Raw genomic sequence first — 26,372 nt, 5'->3', positions numbered from 1 at the left:
ATAGACCCACATACATGCAAGGTGGCTGCTCTAAAAGGTCAGTCACATTTTCGTGCATGACATGATACGTCCTTGACCGATACCTCGTTGATGGAAAGACCTCCGCTGCCACGGAGTGACGAATTTACACCCGACAACCCTACGAAAAAGTTGTGGTTAGCAAGCATTGGGTAACAAAATCAGTACGGCCACGCAAACTTCCGTCTCAATCCATCGGTATAGCGCGTAGGAAATGCACCAAGACGAATTTTTACGTGGCCGTATTTATTTTTTTACGCCGTGCGTAGCAACCGCAATTTTTTTCGTACCTTTCTCTGGCACAAATTATTTACTGTGCGGTAGCCGAAGCCTGTCTCTCAAGTAGATATAATCTCGCGCACGAAAATGTGACTGACATTTTATGGCACCCACCCTGTAGATGAGCTACATTAAAGCACATCATCGACGCTGACACTGTGTTAAGACTACGTTAGACACAAACTACAAATAGACACTGGGGATAGACAATGGATTGCCAACACAGTGATTTAGAATACACGACGAAAGATAGCATACAGTTTGTATGCCGTAAAACGTTTTCTGCAATCAACAATCGTAGTGATAGGTATGAATCGACAGGTTAAACATAGACGAAGCGCTCGTTAATGATTTTCTAGACGCTGTTTGGTAGAAACAGAGCAGCCTATACAGGGTGTTCAAAATTAAGCTTTCACGAGCGCTACGCAAACACAGCGACGACAGGAAACCGGATGATAACTTTACGCTACTTGTGTAAGAAACAGGTGCTGCTAATTATGTAGCACCTGTTTCTTACTCAAGGAACAGAAAAAGTAGCGCCAGTTTTCTTTTGTTCGCCTATTTATAAAGTGCTAGTGAAAGCTTAATTTTGAACACCCTGTATGTATGTACAGGGTGAATTTAGCAAAAGTTACACATTTCGTTCGCATCGTAAAAATAGAAGGTGACGTCTCTGGCGCTTCAAACTTTGCACACTTGTAGTCATTTGTCTCAAGTTTTATCGATATTTTTTTCAAACGGTGTCATTTTCTAGAAAAAAAAGTTAGAAGCAAAGCAAATCCTCACCCCCGTGCATTTCCTATGGCCCATGCCGTTCTCAAACCGCCTTTTTTTTTTCCTGTGTCTACTTCGCGTTCACATCACCGCGTATAGGTGGCGCCGTCTCGAAACCCTGCGTCTGATCCATCTGGTTGTTTGTTGTTCCATAGGTTTTAGTTTTGCTTCGTCTCTAGGCAGCGCCACCTATACGTGGTGATATGAACGTGAAGCAGACGGAGGAAAAAAATGGCGGTTTGCGAGCGGTATACGCCATAGGAAATGCACGGGGTGAGACTTTGCTTTGCTTCAAACTTTTTTTCTTCTACAAAGCGATAGCATTTTTAAAAAATAAGGGTAAAACTTCGGGCGAATGACTATGAGTCTGCAAAAGTTTGAAGCGCCACAGAGGTTATCTTATATTTTTACGACTCAATTGAAATGTGTAACCTTTGCTGAATTCACCCTGTATGTATATTTGTATTATACAGTCAAACTCCTTTATAGCGAACACCTTTTTAACGAAAATACCACTACAGCAAACTTTTTTGCGGTCCCGCTGGTGCCCTATAGGTCCAATAGTGGACATCCTTTTTAACGAAAATACCTTTACTGCAAAATTTTTTACTGTCCCTGAGTTTCGTTGTAAAGGAGTTTGACTGTATCGTGTTTTGGAAAACGCCCTGCAGTGGTACGGTTGCATGGAAGACAGTCCGAAATGCGCAAGAGGGTTTCTTCGGAAGTGTGGGTAACTTTTCAACGTTGGTCCAGCTGTGGTACCCCATATACAAAGAACAGTAATTTGTTAGAGTGTGAGTAAATAAGGGAATATTGAAGCAACAGGACAGAAACGCTTACTCTGTGCTACTCAATGAACACCTTCATAAAAGATAGGTTTTTTTCCTCACAGCTTACTCTTCCCAGTGGCTGTAGAGAGCTCGGACGAGGGAGACTACGACGCCGTCGTGGTAGTGGGAACCGGACTCGATCCCGGACATCTGGGGGGATTTGCGCAGAAATTTCTGGAACCCCTGACTGCTTACAAGTCGGTAAGGGGGTTGTTCCAGAGCTTGTGGTTTCTCCGTGCATGCTGTACGATGAAGAGCGCACAAGGTGAAATAACGTGCTTAACTAGAGGCTATGCATCCATAGCAGGTAATGATTAAATTATTGAAATTAATGTATCAATTAATAGAAAATATTCAGAAATCCAAATAATCTAGTAATAGTAGGTGTAGGAAGACATCCGTAAACTTCTCTACAGTTTTATCTTGTGTCAACGTTCAGATACAAGGCCAATTTGAATTGGTGGGTAATTTATTCTATTCATTCATTCCCACAATGCATCCCGTTAAGCAAACAGGAGTGTTTTATGCGACTTTTTGGGGAAGTCACTCGCCATGTTGTACAACTATGTGCAGACTGGCAGATTCCATACTTTAATGTCAGACTAAAATTTTAATTTTTGAAAATTCATTATTTATTTATTATCTGGAATCTGTGCAGGAAATTTTTCCTACGCAGAGCGTGAATAAGGATGGGAAGTTCTCTCTCTATCTGTCTCTCATATCTTTTACTTGCTTATCTAACTACTGTTCCCATAATAACTGCCTGCTCCTCGCAAGAAAAATTTCTGGTTTGTGACCATGCTCTTGTCTGTTGAGCTTTGCATAGCTCTGCAAACAAATACCTCAAATGACAACTATATGCAAACTCAGAACTCAAGTTAATTTATCAGCCCAATTATTTTATCAGCCATTGTCAGATTTTTTTTTTTAAGGATTCTTTTGTGCAGTATGACTTTTTGAGTACAATAACTGTGATGGCTGTGACTAGTAGACAGTGACTGCTTAGGAGAATGCTATGGAAGTTATAGGTGAAAGTTTGCAACTGAATATATACTGTGTTTAAGCGTAAACATGCAAACGTATTGAGTCACAGAATTGTCGCCAGATTTAAAAAGTAAGTCAAGTACCCTTCAAGTGTTACATCACATGTTTTCTTGTGTTTAATTTTTCAGTCTAGCGGTAGTAATAGACTGAAAATAGCACCAATATGTTGGCAGTTTTATTCTAAATTTGGTGCAATTTCTCTTGGTGACTGTACAGCGGATTGAAGATCTTAAGGGGGAATCACTTCTTCAGAAATCTATGGGCGATTTTCGTTCGCAGAAGACACATGAACGCTCTAAACTATCATCATAAGATTGGTACTGGCGTGTTCTCTTAGCTTTTCTCTAGTCAATGACGCATTTTTTAGAGGACAAGGTCGAGCGGTTGGTCTTTAATAAATTAAAGTTTGGTAATGAAAAAATGGCTAAGAAGCAAGCGAGCTGGTGAAGATGATGCATAATGTAAAAGCCCCCGAGACTAGGGAACACGAAGGGACAGACACAAACACGAAGTCTCGAGACTTCGTGTTTGTGTCTGTCCCTTCGTGTTCCCTTGTCTCGGGGGTTTTTACATTACGCATAAAGTTTAGTGCGTCTCGAACATGTGCTGCCATCTTGATAGAGTATCGCGCACTAAAATGTTTGCGAATTCGGGCTCAATACAAACCAACGGATAGTCCTGGAATTCTACAAAACGCGTCATTGACAAGGGCAAAGCAAGGAGAACGCGCCGGTACTTCTGCTTTGACGATGTTTTACGCCGTTTCCGAGCGCTGTGCAAACAAACGTTCTCTATTGTCTTGCACCGGAGTGATTCCCCCTTAAGAAATTGTGAAATGGTAAATGTGAGCAACTGTGGACTCACCAGGGCATCTCATACAGGTGGATGCCAAGGCAGAAGATGAGACATTTGTGCTGTGTCTTCCAGAATCGTTCGGAAAGAGACGCCTGGTAAGGGGGACATTGTGAGGTCGACCTCTTTCTTTCTTTCTTTCTTGCAGCCAATATTTTGAGCCGAACAACAGTCGTGAATTGCGGAGTCGGTGAAGGTGGGACAAAGGTTTTCAAAATTTTGAACGCATTTTTGCTAACTACTACATGCAAGATGGAAACAATAACACCGACTTAACATAACAAACTAACCAATTTATTCAGACGTTTCGTCTCCCATACAGGAGACATCATCAGTGCACCCTCGAGAGGGAATGAGTGACCGAAATACCTAGAATCGTGGCATATACAAAGAGAGCCTACCGCATGTAACGCCAACCGTGGCCCACTTCCCGATGTATACAAAGACTTAACTGGTTTTCGGTCACTCATTCCCTCGCGAGGGTGCACTGACGATGTCTCCCGTATGGGAGACGAGACGTCTGAATAAATTGGTTAGTTTGTTATGTTAAGTCGGTGTTATTGTTTCCATCTTGCATTATGATTCCCGGCTTTTGGAATATATTCGTATAACTACTACATCCAACACGTTGGATGAATATGGTGTACACCCGCAATCATACTTGTGTGCAACGCACAAGCTGTGCTTCCTGACACTATTCAGCCATCTGGTGACAAGATATGAAGCCGTCTGCTTACGGGAAGGGTGTCCATACATACAGGAAGAGGTTACTGTTTTGGTTCCGGAGCAACACCATGTTCTTATCGCACATGGCTGGTAAAGTTGTTCACCTACCTTGTAGTGGCGTACCAATCCAAACTACTGTGTATGTGAATACACCTACCCCTACAAACAAATAGAGATTGTCTGGACTGGCTTCTTAACTCTTCATTGTGTGCTTCAGTTGTGCGGCAGGTAGAAATGCAAAATTTTCTGAAGTTTTCCGGAAACTGCTGGTAACAGACTGGTTCTTTTCACGTTTTCCCGAAGGAAAAATTGGAAAATAAAGACATTTTTGCTCTTAGAATGATTAGCTTTTAGAGATTGAACTTAGAGTGATTAGCAAACATGGAGTACAAATTGTAGTGCAATATAAATTAAAAATATAGATTTTCTTTGTCTTGCACACAAGTGCAAAATATAACAAGCCTGAGACAATCTAACCATGACGAAATGCAAACTAGCAAATGCATAAGGTCGTGCGGAGATGCAAAATTCTCAGTAATTCTGACTTACTAAAATGGAAGAACAGCTTTCATATTTTCTTTTGAGGAGTAATTAAAAAAAAAAAAAAAACTGGAGATAAGCTAACTTTTCTGTGTTCAGCGTCTAAGATTCATAACAGTATGATCGTTTACAACAGAAATATAAAGTGAAATATATATATATATTGTCTTTGGTCTAATTCAAAAATGCCAACTAGTGGTACAACGTACCAACCAATTCATGTTAAGCACGGTGCAATAGTAGCTGACTATAACAACCAAACAGGCAATTTTGGCATCGTGTAGTTGTTGTATTGGGATTGAAAATTATTAGCAGTCTTCCCAAAGCTAAGAAAAAAATACGGGAACGAAACATTTCTTGTGCCCATTTTTGAGGGTTTTTTTCCCCCGAGGGATCGCATCTAGGGTTGCCACCAGGCCGGTATTATACCGGCACGGCCGGTTATTTGCTCGCTCTGCCGATTGCCGGTAGGAAGGTGATACCGGCAGCCTTTTGCCGGTATTTGTCGCTCAAGACCTTTCATATGGGCTTTTGCGGGGTTTTCTCTTCAACATTCCACTACAGCTTGAATAAATCTGGAGCATAGATCCAACTCCGCAGTCGCCAGTTCTTTCCTTAATTATTCATTATTATTATTATTATTATTATTACACACAGGAACATACGTTTCCTCGTATTATCTTGAGCTCTCTCTCTCGTTTTCTGTGTGTTCTCTTCCACCCCTCACCCACTTTCCCTTTCCCGTGAGCCTTTCCTCCTTTCCCTCTATTCCACCTCCTCTCCCTCAGCCGGTATATTTCACTACGAAAGGTGGCAACCCTAATTGCATCTCTAGTTGCAGGCCACAGCTTGGTGTGTTGTACATAAGTATGATTGTGGCTGCACGGTGAAAATGTGCATACTGTAAGAAATGGGGGAAGAAGTGAAGATAACCCTCTAACACAACAAGATGCTACGACCTTTGCGTTTACAGGTTCTTCACGCTGATGGAATAATTACAGCCAAACTTTGAATCTATTTTCTAAACTTTATTGAGCCGTAAATGGTTTGTTCTTCGTTGTTTTGATGTCCCAAAAATAAAATCCTGCCGTTATTCTCTCTGGTTTTTAGATACAGTGACAACGGGCATCTGTTCTGCTGAGCAGAATCTTTATTGCCATTATATCTCGATTTGGCTGACTGTAAAATGTTGCGTAGGTGTACTCCCCTGCCGGACCCCTGAATCGCTGCTACGACGATGTTCGTATGCTTAGTGATGCAGCTTGCAAAGGTATCAAGAGGTAAAGAAGACACATTTCTCTGTTTTTCTTCTATAGAAGGAGGCAACACATTTTTGTGGCACAAACAGCAGCAGCGCGCTGGTGAACATTGGTACGGTGCTGCCGAGTGACTGCTTGGAAATTTTTTTTGCCTTGCTTGGTTTCATACTGTACGAAATATCCTACCAGTGTCATCCTAACACGTGCAAAATGTGTGCAAGAGCTTTCAAAAAAAAAGTACCAATGTCTTCCAAAGTGCATAACCACAGAGCGGGTTGCCTACAGTGAATGGGACACAACTTTCTAACCAACTTTAAATGCTTGTTCCATGCGACAGATATGCCTTTGACGCTCTGCTCACTTGGGGTCGATTCACACGATGCAACTTTAGTTGCGTGCCACCAGGTTGCGCCACCAAGTTGCACAGTGTGAACGGCAATGCTCTGGTCGCAGAGCCGATCGCTTCACGAGCGATTTCTCCCGCAACTCTAGCTGCCACCTGTCAATCGCACGGCTCCGCCTTGCAAGCGCGACCAATCAGGAAGACTTCTAGGTGTCAGTTATGGCAGCGTTAAGTTATCACTGACCAGTGGAAATTATGGAAAATTATCAAAAACTCGCAACGGATTAAAGTCGTAACGAGTGGAAGTCTCGGTGCGTTTGAACGATAGTGATGACAGTGACGGTTTTTTGCGCCATCTGGCGAGCTCGGTGACCGCTACGGCATTCCGAGTCGCTCGCCGCACAAAATGGAACCTTTTGGCGCAACTTCGGTTGCGCGCAACTGTAGCGGGAAACGAGTTGCAGCAAAAAAAGTTGCTTCGTGTGAATCGACCCTTAAGGCGCAGATATAGTCCAACGTTTTTGCGTCGCAGTCAGCGACAGCCGAAGTCAGACACGCCAAGCAAAGCGGTCCGGGAAATATGCGTTTATAGTCAGACGCGCGTCAGCAGTGGCCTGCGACCGTTGCGCATGCGCAAAGTCGCTGTGACCGCAGCAGCGCGACTGCGCTGATCTGACTGCGTGAGCGACAGGTCGGCGAAAAATAGAACATGTTCTATTCTGCGCGGGCGACGTCCTAGCGCGTTGAATGCCGCCGGCCACGCTAGCCACTAGACCATAGAGGGTGTGATTTCCCCCGGCGTAGCTCAACTGTGCAGCGCGCGTACGCGCCACACAGTTATGCTTGGTTCACACTGTTGCATTTTCATGCGTTACGGATGCGGCGCGACACGGTTGTCATGACAACGAAGCACGGCACTCCGAAAAGCACACGCACCGCAAGAGTTGAGCTCGACCGAACTCCATGCGGTACGGGCTCCCTGCGGAGATGCAGCTGACCAATGGGCGAACGCGCTCCGCGCAAGCTCCCCGTGCACGGCACGTTCCTGTAGTATTTGGCGAACCCACTGTCGTCGTCGTTTTTTCCTTCTTTTCAGCAGAAGCGCTGCTGCTGCCATTTGAACAACAAGTGGCCAGTTTACGCGCTCTGTATGACGCAGATACGCTTCAATACACCTCAAAGTTTCGCCGACCACATCACGTTGCCCGTTCATGGCTGCCTGTGGAATGGAGACGTGGTGGAGTGGAGACGTGATTGGTCAACCACAAGCGTTTGACGTATCAAGAACGCATATGTCTGAACAGCGTGTCGTACGACAGCCGCCTCCGCACTGGATCCGCACCGTAACCGCAACGGAGAGAAGTTGTAGTGTGAACCACGCATTACGTCGGACTATATCTGCGCCTTTACTCCTGCATGTTTCCTACTAGCAGATTTCTTTCGCTAACGATTTTTTCTTCTTCTTTCTTTTATTTCCCCAATGTTAATTGCTCGTAATCTTTGTAGAGCCCTCAGTGCTGGTGCCAAACGTCCTCTGCTCGTGCTTCCGACGGGCGTGGAGAAGCTGTATCCTCGGCACGACGTCGCCACGTTGCTTGGCGCGTTGCACGCCCTCTATGTGGTGAGCGTGGCAACGATCCGACGTCGCCTTTCCCCGTTAGTCTGAGCGTGTGCGTCCTTTTCAGCCGCTCGAGATCCGGGAGGACGTTCCGAGCCGGCTGCAGAAGGTGAACTGTCTCGGCCTCATAAATTGGCCCGGGGGACAGCAGGCATTGCGCTATGCTTGCGCCATCGAGTACGGCAGGTGAGCATGCGATGATATCTGGTCGGACCTCAGTGTAACCATACATAGACCCTGAAGTTTTCGGGTTTTATATTTTTCCAAATTCGGGGGGGGGGGGGGTAGAAATCGGGTCAATAAATTGATGTCGAAAAATTCGCGCAAATTCGGGCAGAAGAGTTACCATCAGACTGAGTTCGGGGAGAAATGGGGCATTATTGTAGAATAAACGTTCACTGTACCGTTTATACAGAGTGCCAGAAGTAAGGGGCAGTCGCATATTTTGTGAGAAACTAGTATGTCGATGCCTCGAGGTGCCTAGACTAGGTGTCTAACTAGGTGACTAACGTCGCCCACCTACGCATTGCTGATGAAGGCCCAATAAGGCCGAAACAGCTGTCCAATGCTGGTGTGGCGGCGTTTGGGACTTATAAACTAGACTAGGTGTAGTTTTGCAGGTAGAAATCGGGTTTAACCCCAGATAGGTGAACCTCAATTCGGGGTGCGAATTCGGGGGGAAAATTGGGTTTAACCCTAAAACATCAGGGTCTAACTATGCAGCATTCATGGGGAATGTGGCTTTCTTTGTTGTATCGAATGTGTATGATGTCACGTCTAAACTGCAACTAAATTTGGAACGTCCTGTGTCACGAAACGAAGAGAAATGGGCATCTAGTCTAGTGAAGAAGCTATTTTGGTTTTGATGATGTGCAACAGAGATAAAGCGCGCAAGGATGTGTACAGAATCCTTCACGAAAAAAAAAAAAAAAAAGAAAAAGCTAAGCATCCCAGTCTGTGCATCTTTTTAGATTTACATGTTGTGGAGGGGCTTGAAATTGTTCCACTGCAGTGAGGGGATGAAATGCATAGTTTCCTGGGGGGGGGGGGGGAAGTTATTTTGTCGTAAATGTGAATTTCATTGCACCGAGTTTTGCTGTCACAAGGTGTGACTGTGCTGCACAGATAGACGTATATCACTTCAATGAACATACTTACTTTGAATTTCGTCTGGAGAATGCACATTAGTGAAATGGCGGTTGGTGTCTTTGTGAGAGTGCCTAGCCTGACGTGAAAATGACAGGGAAAAAAAAAATTTAATTTGGGTTTATCGCTACAAAAAGATGACTTGGGAGTGGCGTAGTGCACACTTCTGCCAGTTGAAGGGCCACCTTGGAGGGAAAAAAGAAATGGTACTTTATTTTGTGCTATAAAATAATGTCACTCAAAATCTTGATATGCAGGATATAAATGCTATCAGTGTGCACTATGTCTTAGTGCAACGGAACCTCGTTAATATATCTATTTGATATATATAGATTAAACGGTAGTTCCGTTTGTAAAGTTCCTGCGCTGAGTCCCCCGCATATACTGACTTAAATGTGTTTAAAACTCCCCTTGTCAATGCAAGGCTGACTCAGCAGCAAACAAAAATTGGGTTTCCGCCACTCGGCGCAAATAAATGGCTCCGTCTATCCTTCTTTTGCGGCAGGTACGTGGGTGTACAGCTTTCATTTTCTGTTAAGCTGTACTACTGCTTTGTACGTACTTTTCTTGCATTCTCACCAAGTACACGTTGCCGCGGGGTTGTAGGTAGTTCTTGTGGAACTAGCAAGCCATGCAAGTTTGGGTTTTGCAAAGAGGTAGAAGACGTCATGAGGCTGCAGTCACCTTCCTGGTCTGCGTTGTAGGATAGCCACCAATTCTGGTCTCAAGTGGGAATGTCACCTCGAAGGTTGCAATGTCGTGGTGTCACCGCACGAGCAAAGAAAAATATATAGCAACAGTACGGAATGGGACTGCTGGCGTCCTGCTTTACAGTGCAAGACACTGCAGGCATCCACATTGCAACAGTTTTGCCTGGTGGGAGCCAGATCACCAGCTTCTTGGTGAAGGCTCAGAATTCGGGCTAGCTAACCACACGCAGGAACGAAAAAAACAAATCCTGGAATTTCTTGCGTTATCCTTTTTGTTCGTTATCCTTTTTGTATCGCAGGTTTTTCTTCTTCATCTTTAAGCCACATACCTCAAAGCCTGAAACATATATAGGTATATTAGTCAAACTTCAATATAACGAAACGCTATACAACGAAATCCGCAGTACCGCGCAATGATTTGTATTCCCTGCTGCAATTGGCTGCCATATTTCGCCGGGACCGACGCAACGAAATAAATCGCGTTCCCCGCAAGTTTCATTATATCGAGGTTTCACTGTACCTCAAGAAACGTAAGGTTCCACGTGATGCAGAGAAAGTACGTTCAGCGAGACTACAATGTAAACATGTCGATTTCACTGGTGCAAATTACGCACCCTTCTGAAGCCGCAAGGTTTCGTTCGGAAGCGATGCTTTAAAACCTGTCTGAGCAAACTTCTCCTTCTCAGGATAATTTGCCGTGACATCGGTGGCTCTGACCCGGAGCGAATGGCAGCTCCGAATGTGGCCGCTTACGTGCAGCAGGTCTTCAAGGACACCCCCGTTCAGGTGGAGGTAATCTCGGACACGAAGACCATCGAGAAAGAGTACCCGCTTCTGGGGGCCGTGAATCGAGCGGCAAGAGGTGAATGTAGCCTGTTTTCCTCAGACCTGTCACTCTGGACTTCACCCTGATCCGACTTTGCGGGCCAGGGTGTGCCTGATAGTGTGCCACATTTTGAGTGTATGTTTAGGCTCTGCATTCACCGGTTGTTTTAACGACGCAGGAATTGAGAGGCACCGTGCAAGGTTGGTGTTGCTGACGTACGTTCCCGAAGGACCCGTCGAGACCACTTTGTATCTCGTGGGCAAGGTGGGTCTTCCGCGACGATGTTCACATCTCGGCGTTGAGTGGCCTTGCTTTCGTACTTTTCTGTGCCACTTTGATGATCACAAGTGTCTCGAGCGCTTTTGCTAACATTCAAGGGGAAAGTTCTAACAGAAGTAGCCGGATCCTTGTACGCGTACGACATAATCGGATGAAACGAAATTTGAGATTTGATTTGTAGATATGTCGCTGATATCCAGGCTTGTACAAAATACTAAAGAAAAAAGTGTTGAGGTTAAGTTCTGAGTACTGAGTTACTGAGTACCGGGCTAAAAAGAGTACTGGATAGTAAATGCTCAACCTTGAAAAGCATTAGAGTAGAATGCTAAATGCTCACAAATATATCTTGTTACTTTCAAGATATCGTAAAGTTAAAATTTATCTAAATTTGTAAAATTTACTATCTAACAAAAACATAAGATAAAGGTAAAAACTAAAAAGATACTCGTGCGGACGCTCTTCTTTTCCTGCGATACCTTCTTCGCGGATGCTGTCTCCTTCACACCATGCATGCAGATGTAAGAGGTGTAGTAAAAAATATACAAAGTTCATAATTTTCTCATCCTTACTGTCTCCCAAAAAAGAAAGTGTCTTAGGAGTAACTTACAAAATGAGTGCAGGTTACTCCCAAAAAGTATTTCAGTTAGAACACTAAATATTCACTTTTGAAAGTATTTGTAATATCCCTGACACACGGGCACGTTTGAACTCCTTTCCATTAGGATTCCTTTACAACTGCAACGGACACCTTAGGGAAAGGAGTTTGTGTCGGTGACGCACGGCAAGGGCGAATTCCTTTTGGGGTTTTGTTCGAAAAATACACCCAAAGATGTGGTGCTAGACATTTCCCTTAGAACCAGCCTACACGTACGACATAGTAACAATAAACGTAACCATATGACCGATGAAGTGAACGAAATACGAACTGCAACTGTACGCGAAGATAACAGTACATAATTTACACGGATCCGCTGTGCGACCTACCAGGCAGAGCAATTTATGGCAAGTTCCGTTTCATAGGACAAATTATGGAACACAGTCTTTGAGTTACAGAATGGCGAGAGTTCTCAACCATTTCTTGCTTGCGAATATTAACATTTACTCTGCTTCTCCCGCGAGCCTTCGCAAAATATGTTCCGAGTTCTAAAAAAGAGGTTTTTGTTCTGTGTTTCCGTCATACGTTGCGTTGCATACCACTGTACAACGTGTTGTAACCATTGTATATATATCTGTTAGCATCGGGTCTTCTTTTTTACCATTGTACAGCACTGCAACTTAATGCAATGCTTTAACTTGCTGCTGCGGACGCCAAATTCAAGGGGGTACTGCCATAGTCAAGCGGCGTTGGCTGCTTTTTGGCGTACCTCCTCCAATTGTGCTGTAGCACAAAAGGAAACATAAATGGAAATAAAATGAAACTGCAATACCTGCACGACCGCATCGCATAAAAGGAGATTCTCCTCTGCGGTGTGTCACGTCGTGCAGCGCCTCTCCGTTAGGCGTCCCTTTGTGTAAAGGAGATGAAACATTCCCGTGCGTCAGGGGGGTACAAGGTACCCAGTTATTCCCAGAGTTGGCACCATCTCATATAAACGAAGAGCAAGCATTAATTAGGTGCTCAATAATGTCTGTTCTTTACAGGGCGTCACCTACGACACCGGAGGTGCCGACGTGAAGGCTGGCGGTGTCATGGCAGGCATGCATCGTGACAAGTGTGGTGCCGCAGCAGTCGCAGGCTTCTTCCGGGTATGTTGAAAGATCGTCCGCGCGCGAATACTTGGCCTCGTAGAACACCGTTTTGAATGCCGCCGTAATTTACGAGTGCATTTTGACCGGCACAACGATGGCCTAAAATTTGGAAGTACCCAGCGCATTTGAAAATTGTTTGTTCCAATAAATTTACCGATGATTAAAGGGACCAGATGTCCCGATTTACGTAGGTTGGGTTCTGCTTTTATGGTCATGACCCCCGCTAGCCTGCTTATGGCACGGTATTTTATCCCGCTTCGGTTTCAGCAGAGAATTCCGACTGGTAAAAATACGCAGTAAAGTAATGAAAGCTCTTTCGGCTTTCACGTGCCCCTCTCCCGGTTTGAATCGTTCCCTCGTTGATAGCATTGGGCTAATAAATTTTGACCTCATAGCGACCTGTTTGTTGCTACTGACTCGAAAAAAGAGGGCTGGTAACGTGTTTTGTTAGGTTTGTTATTTCTTAATTCAATTGTATTTAACTTTATATTTTTTGCAATTATTTTTGTAACTACATAAACTGTATAACTGTATAAAGTGCCCTTATACAGTCAAACTCCTTTACAACGAAACTCGGGGGACAGCAAAAAAAAATTTGCAGTAAAGGTATTTTTGTTAAAAAGGATGTCCATTAGTGGACCTATAGGGCTCCAGCGGGACCGCAAAAAAAATTAGCTGTAGTGGTATTTTCGTTAAAAAGGTGTTCGCTGTAAAGGAGTTTGACTGTAGTGCACAACCCAAACGGATTTTCTGTGTTGGTGGGCACTCGAAAAAAAATATAATAATAAGATAATCACGTATCACCACACCGCTTAGTCCCCTGTAGGTAGTGGCTCAAGGTTTGGAAGACCGCGAATATATTTCATACCGAATATTTCCGACCCTTCTATGTTGGCAGACGCTGTGTGAGTTGCGACCACGAGGCCTGAAGGTACGCGGGGCCATGGCTATGGTCCGTAACAGCATCGGCTCAGGTAAGACAAAGTTCAGAATCAAGAGTGCCGCGAAAGTACCGCAGACTTACCGTTGGGCGGTACAATTCCAGACTGCTATGTCTCGGACGAGATCATAACGGCACGTTCTGGGGTCCGCGTGCGTGTCGGAAATACTGACGCCGAGGGGCGTATGGCGATGGTGGATGTTCTCTCTCAGTTCAAGGATGAGGTGAGCGAACAAGTTTGTTTATTTATTTACTGAACATTTACGGACCCTTTCTAAGGTGCTACGTAACAGAGTGAAAAATGCAGCGATTGGCAATAGAATAGACAGTAGTTTCTTCAAAGGGAGCAGACACAGGGACGCGGAGTAAGAAGATTAGGAGATGACGCTCCCCATAGAAGCAAGCGCCAGCGCACGACCAGAGACTGTCACGTTGGGGGAGAGAAAAAAGGCAGTTGCTGACCTTACGCGACAGATGGCAGGGCGGCGCTGGCTTCCATTTTGCGCTCTCGCATGGAACGCGATGGGGAAAGCAGTGATTTTCGCGAGTCGTACGCCAGCCTCTACGGACGAGGGCAAACTAATGAACGTGAACGATGTTTGTAGTATTGGCAATAAAGGTCACGCATGTGCAACTACGTAGCGCTTCTTGTCTAGCGAAGTCAACGGAAAACAATTTCGTTCCCTCGTCTCTCGGTTCTGTTGAGCAGACGACGGGAGCACGATGATCGCGAAAGCGTTTCGTCTTCTTTTCTAGCGTTTAATTCGCGCGTTTTAATCGCGCCTCCGGACAAGCGACAGTATCGCGTGACCGCATGCTTCGCAAATTCTGCGTCGTCGTGCAACAGGCGGCACTGAGGACTTGGGCGCGGAGCGCGCGCTCCTCGTACATTCTCTGGTCGTGGGAGAGAGTGAAGTTTCATCTCCTAGTCTTCTTACTCCGTGTACAGGGACAAACGCGGACAGATTGTAGTTCAGCTTAAGATAATGTTAGCCCAAGCTTATTGTGCATACATTGCCTGGAGGGAGGGGCAGTGTCTCTCCGGTGTGCAGTTTAGCAGCGGCAGTGGGGGATTTTGATTTTATGTCTGGGAGGTCGCGTTCAAAAAATTCGGACTTCTAAATAATGCCTACAGCCCAGGAACAAAAAAGGGTGTTCTAAAGGTGTAACTTCCCCAGGGCAGGTATCGTAAAGTCCTTCCTATAAACTTTGTAGACGCCGAAAGACCTTTCAGCAGGTATAAAATGATTGCAGACGAGAGACCGCATCAGAGAACACAAGATATTGTGTCACAACAGTGCTTTGAATCTGTAATTTTATAAAATATTTGTTGTTGCCACGTCATCCAAGAAAATAAAGTGTTTCCCATTTCAAGCAGCCGTTGACGGGCTCACCGCAGAATTTATGAGTCTGTGCCGCAGAACTTTAGTTTGCCGCTGCAGAAAACTGGGGGGGGCCTTAACTATTACTCTGTGTAGTAGAGAGAGGTTAACCTTTTTATGGTTTTACAGGCCGTCAATGACCGTGATCCCTACCTCTTCACTGTGGCAACCCTTACCGGTCATGTCTGCCTTGCATATGGAGAGGGATACGCGGTACGTTTAGTTGGCTATAGCTTGGGTCATTGCAGCATTTAAGCCATCTTACATAGCCTTCTCATGCAGGCCATAATGGACAATGGACCTGCCCGAAATAAGAAGATGAGTACCCGGGTGCAGGAAGCGGGAGCGGCGCTTGGAGACGCATTTGAAATATCGACGATACGTCGTGAGGTGAGAGTCAACCAGTGTTTCCAGCTCGTAGAAGCTGCTGGATCTGCCTCGATGTGAGCCACTGAATTCAGGGGAAATGAAAAGTGATACTCCCAATTGTAGGGATAGGTGGTAGAGATGGTGAGGATGAGTTGGTGTTTTATGGTGCACACCACGAGAGGAGTGTGCAACCATCAGTTGAGAAAGGCAGTAGGACATCTTGTGCTGCTGACACTTAATGACAGCATTGTAGAGTGTTTTGCACAATCACCATTGCCCACACATCGGCAAGCCCATCAGCAGAATGAAGGCTTTCATGCAGTGACTGAAGTGCTGCACCATTTGCAGCAGTCGCAGGGTGCTACGCCATCCTGCACCGGAGAGGGTGTTTTTGCTACATTTCCACCAAAGTTGCGCCAAAGCGCGGAGTTGTCGACTGCTTCCCAGTCCATGAAGATCGTGCGTGTCACGAGAAAACGGCACCCGGAATGAATGAGACTCACCGCCGTTCAACACGGTTTAAATGTGAGACGGAGCTGTCGCACTGGCTTACCAGACGGCTAATCGGTTGAAGCCTATGCCAGTCGAGCCAGGTGCATCTAGCAAAGCCTAGCCAGGCCTAGCCAAGCAGTCTCTGGACCCTCGGGATGCGCATTTGCACCGTCGCTTTGATGCTTCAGTGATTGTGCTGTTTGTTTTATGTTATCGTTTGTGTTTTCCTGAAGCTTAGGCAGGGGCAGATTTAAGGGTCTGTCATGGGGGGGAGGGGGGGGGGGGTCTTAAGGAAATTTCGTGCTTTGCGGCACAGCATCATTCAGGACATAGGGTTTTTACATAGGGAACGCAGCCATATGGTGAGGGTCCATTAAATCCGCCCCTGAGCTCAGGAACATGTTGCATACATCGAGCGCACACCAACGCGCTTGCATTTTACTTGTATACGTTCCAAGCCGAGAGACACGAGGTGATCTCCGCACTTTAAGACTGGTTTAAGATTCCTAAGGTTAGCGGGCGTGTCTCTAACGATGTCATCTAGGCCTATTGTTTACGTGCTCTGAACTGATTCCTTGGAAGCGGCTACGCTAGGTTAGCCTCGCGGCTCCCCGATCTCACGCCTCTAAATTAGCGGAAATTCGCCCTAGACACAACGAAACAAACTAAATGTGCAAGGCGTACACCCCGCATCGTAAATGAGTTACCCTACACGCCCGAGGCCCTTTCACGGCGGGTCACGAAGCTGCTGGGCCGGAGACTCTCCACCGCTGGCAACACCGTGCACACGTTTCTTTACTTGAGCACTGTGACTGTACGACATGTAGAGCTCTGAAGTAAAACGCCACCTGCAAGTGGTAATTTGGACAGTTGGTTAGTAATAAGCGAGCAGTTTGTAAATGCTGCTTATAAAAGCAAAGGTTACAGGGTGACAAAGAAAGTTTAAAATGTGAGAGACCTCCCCTGTGCAGCACAGTAGTTTTTGCAGCTGAATGTGGCATTTCGGTAGGTCGGAGATCCGTTTGCGTCGCTGTTGCTGACGTTATCCCACGATACTTACAAGTGAGGATGTTATCTCTGTCACACAGAAGCACTATTTAGAGCTGTTTGCAGCTCGAAATAGTGGAAATGTCAGGCATTCACCTTTGAAATATGAATGTGTGAAACCCGGGAAGGCACTGAAGTACCGTGAGTACCAATCTCGGACTGAGGAAAACTTGCATGTTTTGGATAAAAATGACTATTTTGAAAAATCAGTCTAGAGGGTTTATGTGAACCCCAGCTGTACTGGGCCTCCTAGACAATGTAACTGCACTAAAACTTTGAAATGTATATAATCTGTTGATAGTTGTAGTTCCTTTTGACTAGTTACGTAGCGCTGAAGTCATCCAAGTATCAAGTCATGGTGTCTGTAGACTAGTTATGTAGGTGGTTGGAGTTATACAAGCTATGTATTGAAGCCTTATTCAAACCTGAAACCTAGAAAGACCTCAAACCTCATGAGGCACATGAGGATACCACATTGGTAATGCTGTTTGGATTATGTCTGAAAAGGAATAAATTTGCCAGGTGGTACTGACAGCACGCCTGAAAGCAATTCCAAAACACCTGTTTCTACCGCAGGATTACTCCTTCTGCTGCGGGCCCTCCGAGTACGAGGATGTCCTGCAGTGCAACAATTTGCCCTCGTCACGGACCCCACGAGGCCACCAGCTTCCAGCAGGGTTTCTCATCCGGGTCTCCGGGTTGGATAAGGTGCGTGTGCTTCCAATTTTTGGACATTTGGACCCAAACCGTTGTCATATTCCTGAGTGTACAGGATGCATTTGCAGAAACTTCCCGGAATTTTCTCTTTTCAATATTTCACTTCCCTTTTGAAAACTGCTGGCATACACCTATTTGTGATATGGCCTACCCAGGGCTGCTAATATTTGAGCAGCATTCGCGTCAGGCGTTTCTCCAGTGTTTTTTTCCAGCGTCCTGCCACGGCATTTGGCGACGAACAATAGAAATGTGACACAGCCCGAAGTAATGGATAAAATAGTATACGCGCAGGTAAAGGTGGTAAACGAGATTGATGACTACTTAAGCCCGAGCGACTATCCTTGCGTTTGCTGACCAAAAGCGAGGGAGGCTCCGCCTCCTGGATGCGGGCCAATAGGAGGACGCGGAGAACAGGCACTTCCCAAGCCTCGGCTCTCGCCTAAGAGATGGCGCAGCGTTACCGTTGTTTCGCGTGTCGCAAGGCTTCTGCCATTGCGCACCAATCTAACCAGCCGCTTCGCCGTCCGTTAACCAGCGTATGCACCACTCGCACTTGGCCTCGTACCGATGTTGACGGACGGCGAAGCCGTTGGTTAGATTGGTGCACCATGGCAAAAGCCTTGCGACACGTGAAACAACGGTAACGCTGCGCCATCTCTTAAGCCCGAATCCCATAACAAGCGACACGCGGCAGATACACGCGAGAAGCGACAAAATCGACGTCACTGCCGCCACACGAGCGTCAAAAAAGCTTTGTCGCGGCTCAATATTTCTGCATCTACTCCCAGTAGATATTTGTAGCATGTCGCTGAGTTTGTTGCCTGTTGTTTGACAAAACCAGCTAGATTTGGCGGCGTGAAACAAGAACTGAACGCGTGGGCAAGGAAGAGGGTGGAGAGGGCAAACAACAAAACTAGCAGACGAAGAAGTGGGCGGGGCGTTGGGTACTTCAACCGCAGCGCCACTGCGTTACGGCGAATATTACATAGCACCTTCATTACAATTTCTCCTCGTTTTGACGAATGAAATACTATTTTTGGTATATTTATGGCAATTTACAACTTAGCTCGAATAAAATAAGCATTGCTTCTCCAAAAACATCATTTCTCGGTGACGAAATGTCGCTGCTCAAATGGACCAGGAAGTCGCGCCATGACCAGACATGACAGCGACAAATTCTGCAGCGTGTCGCTTGTTATGGGGTCCGCGCTTTAGGCGAGAGCAGAGGCTTGTGAAGTGCCTGCCCTCCGCGTCCTCCTATCGGCCCGCATCCTCCCTCGCTCTTGGTCAACAAACGCAAGGATAGTCGCCCGAGCTTGGACACGACAGCAGAGGGACGGAACGTAACACAACACGAGCTCGAACTAGCAAAAATGATTTATTTATACGGACCTTATGTTACGTCCCGTCGTGGTGCCCAAGCTCGGGTTTCATCGTCGCAGAATGGACCAAGTCGTCGATGTCAAGAGGCGCAGAGTCTCACGTCGTACTATTGGCAGTTACGTAATCCTTGGAAAAGCTTTCGCGCTCCGAACCAAACGTTCATGTTCGGCAGTGTTGTCCTTGTACCGTTCAATGTTGTTGACATGATCCCGACCGGCGATTTCACGATAGGTGATGTATGATGTTACAACCCTGTCACACGGGCAGTCTTCAACGACCATTGAAACCAATGATCATTGGAAATGCACGTAGCGCCACCGAGCGTGTAACGCGTCAACTTCTCCAAGAGCATTGGATCGAATGTTTCCCGACAGGTTGACACATTACGCGCTAGGTGGTGCTACCTGCATTTTCAATGGTCATTGATCTCAACGGTCCTTGAAGACTGCCCGTGTGACAAAGGCGTTGCTCTGATATAGCGACTGGATTTCGCGTTCCTGTCAGTATCGTTATCAACGGGCTCGACTGCATAGCGTGTTTTGAGCGTACCAAGTTTGAAAACCAACACATCTGGGTCGTACGAAAACGAACCGTTCAAGTCGGGAGCAATGGCTTCTGAGTAGAGATTTGAGCACATAAAACAAAAAAAAAATGCATTGCCACAATGTGATGTTGCGTCTTCTCGCAGCACGGACTGGATTCAGAAAAACCGCTGTGTTACTCCCACGTGGACATTGCAGCAGCATCTGGACCATATCCGGGTATTCCTTCCGGGTCCCCCATCCCGGCTTTGGTTGAGGCCTTTGTGGGTCACGCCTAAGGCACACGTACAACCAGCTCAAACTCTTTCGTCGTGCCTTTACAGAAACCCCAGGGATTGTCGACGTGTTTTATGACTTAGATGGTGTGTACCATGGCAGTTTTTAAGTCATTACGCACTTTAATTAGACCGTCATGCGATAAAGTATACTTGTTGTCCGTAGATGACACGAACGTGCTCTTGATGTTAAGAACATCATTTCCATGGATGATATGTTATAGGTTTGAGCGAGGGAATTTTCTTACTTTCATGTATGCCCGTGATTACTGCCAGACCATTACTTTTGCATGTTCATTTGCAGCATATATATATATGTGTGTGTACATGAATTTTATATTGGGGAGTGATTTTACAGAAATAAATTTTTCAGACATAACGCTCGTGGAAAAGCATTGCGGCAGCAAAGAACTACTATTGGATGGTAATCATCCAAAGTTGATTAATTCACTGTCTAGCAAGAATGCCACGCTATCACTATGTTGTGGTATGTTTTTCATATTTAAGTGCGAAATGATTTTAAACAATGGCAGCTGTGGATGAAAGGTATACACAACATTGGCAGCCCCAAATGGTTCTTGCATAACTTACAAGGTGCCTACGCCACCTACAGTACACAACCTAGAAAGGTGCAAGTGTTAAGGGAAGACCATCAGAATGGGAGCTCTGGGTATACTGAACAGAGACTGTTCTTCTTCTTCTGGCCTCGAGGAAGTACAGTCTTTGTTTGAAGAAATATGCAGCTCTGGTCCTGAAGCCCTTCCCTTAACAATATACAACCCAGGACTGATAAGAGATTTGAAGATCCTGCGATCCCACGTGAAATATGTACCTTACACTCGAATTATAAGGCCCCTGGTTTTCTGCGGGGGCAAATTCAAAAATTTTGCAGCACCAACTCGTAAATTCCGCGATTTTCTGTGGCAAGCAGTCGACGGCTGCTTGAAATTTGAAACGCTTCGTTTCCTTGTACGATGTGGGAACAAAAAGATATTTTATAAAACCACAGATTCGAAGCACTGTTGTGGCTCAGCATTACATGCATGATATCTTGTGTTCTCCTCTGACAAAGAATGCCGTCCGTTGCCCGCAATTACTTTATACTTGCTGAAGGATCTTTCAGCATCTACGGAGAGCTAACGTTATCTTATGGCGAATTCGGGTGATCATTTCGTAGCAACTTTTCTTGCCAGATCTCGAGCAGTCATGTTCGCTTGGTCAAAATGAAGCAATCTCACATGTTTGCGTGCGCTTTCCGAGCGCTCGGAATTTGCCAACTAGCACTTTTTTTGCCCGGTCTCAAAATGATCGAGCAGCAGATTGCTCAACTATATCCGGTGTCGTCACATCCGCACTGTAACGGTGGCGAATGCCCTCATTGGCCCGCGTGTTGAAATCACGTGGTTTAGCAGACGACAGAACAAGAAGACGGGCGACCGCGACGCCCCTAGCGTGATCCAAGTAACTAAAACCACTAGATTCCTAGCACTCATGTTCGGGTGGCAACGGTCACGTGATCCAGCTTCCGAGCGCTCGGCGCTCTTTGTGTCTGTTTTTGGTCGGTATGGAACGTGAGGCGCCCGAGAACAGTTTTCCCACAATGAGTGCAACCGTAGCGAAATTGGGACGCCTGCAATAGCCCCCGGAATCACCCGTGTGCGAAACACCCTCCTACGCCTTCACGATAGACACGTGATGAGCGCCGCCACGCGCGTCACTATGTGACGTGACTGGTAGGGACACTCCTGATTGGACCTGAGATCACATGATCGAGGTGAGTAACAGCGCGCAGGCCGGAGCGTCTGCAACGGCTTCAGAGACGCCAGGCGTTCTCCGGCTGCGTGATGTCCGAAATGGAGGATTTGAAGGCTGTCAACGGCACGACTTTTTTGGGACACGAATTTTTTGGGACAGCTGACACCACGGGAAGAACGAGTGGTGCAGCACAAAGCTGTGTGTTGTATAGCGGTACTCCAGAGCTTCCCGACAGTGTGCAGCCTGTCTGACCGTTTTCACCGCACAGCTAGTAGTAGCCTTGCTCAGGATCAGGATCGCCTTATCCATTTTGAATCAGATACTTTTTGATCAGATGCTGGTTCAGTGGTTAACAGGTGCGCCACAATGGTGCCGTAGCTGCTTGCTTTCTGCTTCTGTGAGTTTTGACATTGCACAGAAACCACAGATATTACTCTCATGATCGCGGTCTTATTTTGTCGGGCTGCATATGTGCTTTGTTTTTCAGAAAATGTGTTATATATCATATAACGAATAGAAGTCGACAAGAAACAGTTCGCAATGTTCGTAGCAGATGGTTTTTTTCTACCAGCGAACGAGGGGCCTCTCTACCACAAACGTCACACTAGAGCGGCTGTGGTCTGCAGTTGGAGCGCTCCGACCTGTAATTGTGCCGCGGTGAAACAACTTTGGACAGAAATATTTTTGGGGGGGAATGCTTTTCATGTACTGCTTTACAAGATGACATCGGTTTCTGGCCATGCTAGATACCACTTTAATGCTCCTTTAAGCTAAACTACAATCTGTCTGTGTGTTGGTCCAGCAGCATGGGCAATTTCGTAAAGGAGGCTTCACCTCATGCAGGGAAGCGTCAGGTGAAGCCCACTTTCGGGAGCTGTCGTTCATATATTCTTCGAATAGTCGGATATTCGGAAATTCGAATATTGGGTATTCGATTCGCAAATGAAATACTTCGAGTAACTGACATTTGATTCGAATTCGAGAACTCGAATGTCCGCACACCTGGGATAGTTTCGTATTTTGAACTGCATAATGCTTGGTTGTTATTTGTTGTTGACGGTTAGCTAAAATCGCCTGTCAGCACTTCGTCGTCCCATATGACCTCGGTTGCGCTTGAAAATGTTGTGCCAATATTGTATTTGAAGGTGGACCAGGTGAAGCACGTGTTCGAAATAGTCACTCAAAAGAAATAGTCTTGCAACACCTGGAGATCTGAGATGAGATAAACCAGTAAGTACTGATTTTAGACAACCGTGTCCCCATACAGTACATAACGTGTACAGCTTTGCTTTGAAGTGGCTCAGGTTTGGCATCTCTGATGATAGTTCCATACTACTGAAGCGTACTCTAATTTTGATTTTATTTGTTTTGAAGTTTGGCAGGGGGAAATGCCTATTTCTTGGAAACGCTGGTTTCCACCGAAAACATTTTAAGTCGTACATGTATCTGGCATGACAAAAAAACAGAAATATGAAGTTTGAATTGTTTTACATGTTCATAGGAGGCAAGGCAATCCGATCTGGAAGTTGGATTTGCTGTAGTGTGTTCCCGCACACATACAGAGGGACTCGCACAGCGTAACACAATTTCTTCCACATAGTTTCCTTACCGTGTATTCACACGAGCGACATCCTCACGGAATATTCTAGTGGAAGAAAAAGCAAAAATGCTGCTTACAGTGACGCAGTTCCGCCCCGTGTTATGTGAGCATTCACACCGTGCGGAATATTGGGAGTGGCGTACTGCACATTTAGCAGACGACACTTAGCAGACGACACCGTCATCGTGTTTTTCTGTCGTCTGCTACGGAATATCTTGTGGCTGTGTAGCAGGATATTCCCCACGGTTAGCAGTGTACATGAAGACACGACGTTGAGCGTTCGTGCTCACGTGACAGCAGAAAGCTATGACGCTTTTCGCATCTTCCGCTTCTGGGGGAATGGCGCTCGTGTGAATACACGGTTACTTTCACTTATGATACCGGAAGGTGTCTCCCCTTACAGAGTTCTACTTGTCATGGACAATGGCATAGAACTGTAGGAATGCTCTCACACATTTTATATACGATCTGAAGCACTGATGCATCCTGGGAGGTCCACTGTCCTTGCATCGATATCTGGGTTCGACGTACCTCGTGACCATTCCTGAAGCATGACTTGTACTCGGAGACCAAGTGCATTGATATCTGTCCCAAGGGTTGCCTCAGATTCCATTACCTGCATTGCGCGTAAAATAACCAAATACAGTGAACCCTCGTTATTATGACCATGGTCGTTCCCGAAAATTTTGGTCATAATGCGGAATTGTCATATTAACGGGGGAGATTTGCAAGGGCTTCACGGCGTTGTTCCCCAGAAGTATGGTCGTAAACATGTCAGATTATCGGGGGTCATATTAACCAGGGTTCACGGTAGCTCTCTGCAACAAAGTCCATCTCAGCTCGCATATGGCCACTTTGGAGTTATACTCCGTGTCCTACTCTTCTGCTGGACCTTCAGGGAGCCCTCAGGTGCAGGTAGCTGACCTTTTCTTGCAGTACTTATCGCCAATTATTCGTTTTAGCTTGAACGCGTGAAAAAGTTGTGCGAATACAGTTGTGTTTTTTTTTTGTTTTTTTTTTATAAATAGTGAAAAACAAACTGTATTTGTAAGCCAACAATTTTACTTCCTGTGAGCTTTTCCTTTCCAGTCGATTTCGAAACTATGGCGTCATTTCGGCGCCTTGTTGACCACTGCCGTGAAAAGCGGTACAGAAGCCGAAACTAAAATCTTACTTGACCAGCGAGTCTACCTTGAGCAGCTTTTTTTTTTTAATTCTTTTTTCAGTTAATACTTACGCACGCACGAGCAGCGTTGAGGACCGCACACTCTTAAACTCTTTCCTTGCCACATATATAACACCCTTTTGGAGAGTACAATTACGCTCAAAAGGGTGTCTCCTCACTCCCTCAAGGGAGTAGCATAACACCTTTCTCCCTACTGGAGAGTAATATTACTCCCCGGCAGGGAGAAGGTGTTATGCTACTCCCTTGAGGGAGGGAGTAGGCACCCTTTCGAGCGTAATTGCACTCTCCAAAAGGGTGTTATATATGTGGCAAGGAAAGAGTTTAAGAGTGTGCGGTCCTCAACGCTGCTCGTGCGTGCGTAAGTATTAACTGAAAAAAGAATTAAAAAAAAAAAGCTGCTCAAGGTAGACTCGCTGGTCAAGTAAGATTTTAGTTTCGGCTTCTGTACCGCTTTTCACGGCAGTGCAGCCGAGTGGATACAATTTTCCACTCGTTTATGGCAGCTCTGAGGTTATGCTGAAGACTGAGAAGTGCTGGTTTCGAATCTTGCTAGTCGTGACCGTGCCTTACAGACGCAATAGGTATCGAGACAACCCGCAGTAAGCCTGTGTTTGTGCGGCAATTTGCGGAAAAGCGGCTTTGCCTCTGGTCTTCCCAGGCGTCAGAGCCGCCCCCCTGAAGTCGGCCAAGGACGTGTATACAACCAGGTAAGTCCTTCTCCATGCGTCCACGTTTGTACGCCGCCAGAGTTGCATCGTGCTCGCGCGGCACTAACACATAATGATTTCGCACCGAAAAAAAAAAAAACGTCAGTTGCGGCCCATCACCCGAATGCCCGTATTCACCAGTCACACTTAGCCATTGGTTTAGTGGCGTCTGGTTTAAGTTGATCACGTGATCTCTCCGGCTCTGAAGCCTTTGACCACAACGCATGCGCATTATTCACATTGTCACGGGATGGTTGAGGGGAGGGAGAAATTAGCAGACGACGGAAGGGCCGCGAAGAAAAAGATGCCTGGTTTTTTTTTGTTTTTTTTTAAGCGTCGGAAGTTTGCTGTACAGATGACTGCGCGATGGAAGCGTGCACCATATCCTTGAGTCTGAGGAAACAGGAACCACGTCTTTCTTTTTTTTCTTTCTTTCTTTCTTTCTTTTTCGCTTGACTCGAGGGTATGTTGCACGGTTCCGGGTTGTGGGGCATTTATCTTGAGGAATTGCGTCAATAAAAACTTGTCAGTATATACAGTGACTGAGTGGCGTTGGTCTGGCGTTTGCGCCCCAGTCGTTGTAGGGACCGTGTGCCCTGGACCATGCATTGTCCTATGGAACTTGTGTGTGTGTGTGGTCATATGGAACTGTCCTGGTCCTTGTCACATGACGCCTCTACGTACATGTTTTACCCGAGGCAATGTATATAACTATATCTTGCCGTGAATATCGCAGTTTTCAATTTCTCAATGCGGTATTGAGGAATGTTACAATCCGAGCGCCTACATATACAGTGCACATCTGCGGGTACCGCCATATGACCAATGCCGGTCTACCTTGAGATCCTGTTTTACGACGTCACCCTTATTGAAAGAGAAGGTAACGTCTGACCTTGTGGTCCGCTTTTCCGACAAGTCGTCGGGCGGGCCGACCTAGTTATTCCCTTTCGAATTCGCCCTGCATCGGTCATTGCTCTTCCTATA

At 46.0% G+C, this 26,372-nt stretch overlaps 1 protein-coding gene across 1 annotated transcript; it reads left to right on the top strand.

Annotated features, from left to right (window-relative positions):
- The first annotated feature begins 3,807 nt into the window (after positions 1-3,807).
- Positions 3,808-20,519, top strand: LOC135377361 (putative aminopeptidase W07G4.4). Its single transcript, XM_064609719.1, has 13 exons — positions 3,808-3,895; positions 6,261-6,343; positions 8,172-8,286; positions 8,351-8,469; positions 10,826-11,001; positions 11,144-11,229; positions 12,886-12,990; positions 13,892-13,967; positions 14,039-14,157; positions 15,445-15,528; positions 15,598-15,705; positions 17,800-17,931; positions 20,012-20,519. Exons 2-13 carry the CDS (start codon positions 6,309-6,311, stop codon positions 20,141-20,143), a joined length of 1,287 nt encoding a protein of 428 aa, XP_064465789.1. The 5' UTR covers positions 3,808-3,895; positions 6,261-6,308; the 3' UTR covers positions 20,144-20,519.
- Positions 20,520-26,372: the final 5,853 nt, after the last annotated feature.

This window comes from Ornithodoros turicata, chromosome 1, assembly GCF_037126465.1.
Source record: "Ornithodoros turicata isolate Travis chromosome 1, ASM3712646v1, whole genome shotgun sequence".
Classification (NCBI taxonomy): domain Eukaryota; kingdom Metazoa; phylum Arthropoda; class Arachnida; order Ixodida; family Argasidae; genus Ornithodoros; species Ornithodoros turicata.
Note: the sequence above shows the minus strand (reverse complement) of the source record. Positions and strands in the feature narration are given on the sequence as shown.

Coding starts and splice junctions, on each gene's coding strand:
- LOC135377361 (XM_064609719.1), top strand. CDS start 6,309: ATGCTTAGTGATGCAGCTTGCAAAGGTATCAAGAG. Junction 12,991..13,891: donor CAGTCGCAGGCTTCTTCCGG/GTATGTTGAAAG, acceptor CTATGTTGGCAG/ACGCTGTGTGAGTTGCGACC. Junction 15,529..15,597: donor CATATGGAGAGGGATACGCG/GTACGTTTAGTT, acceptor CTTCTCATGCAG/GCCATAATGGACAATGGACC.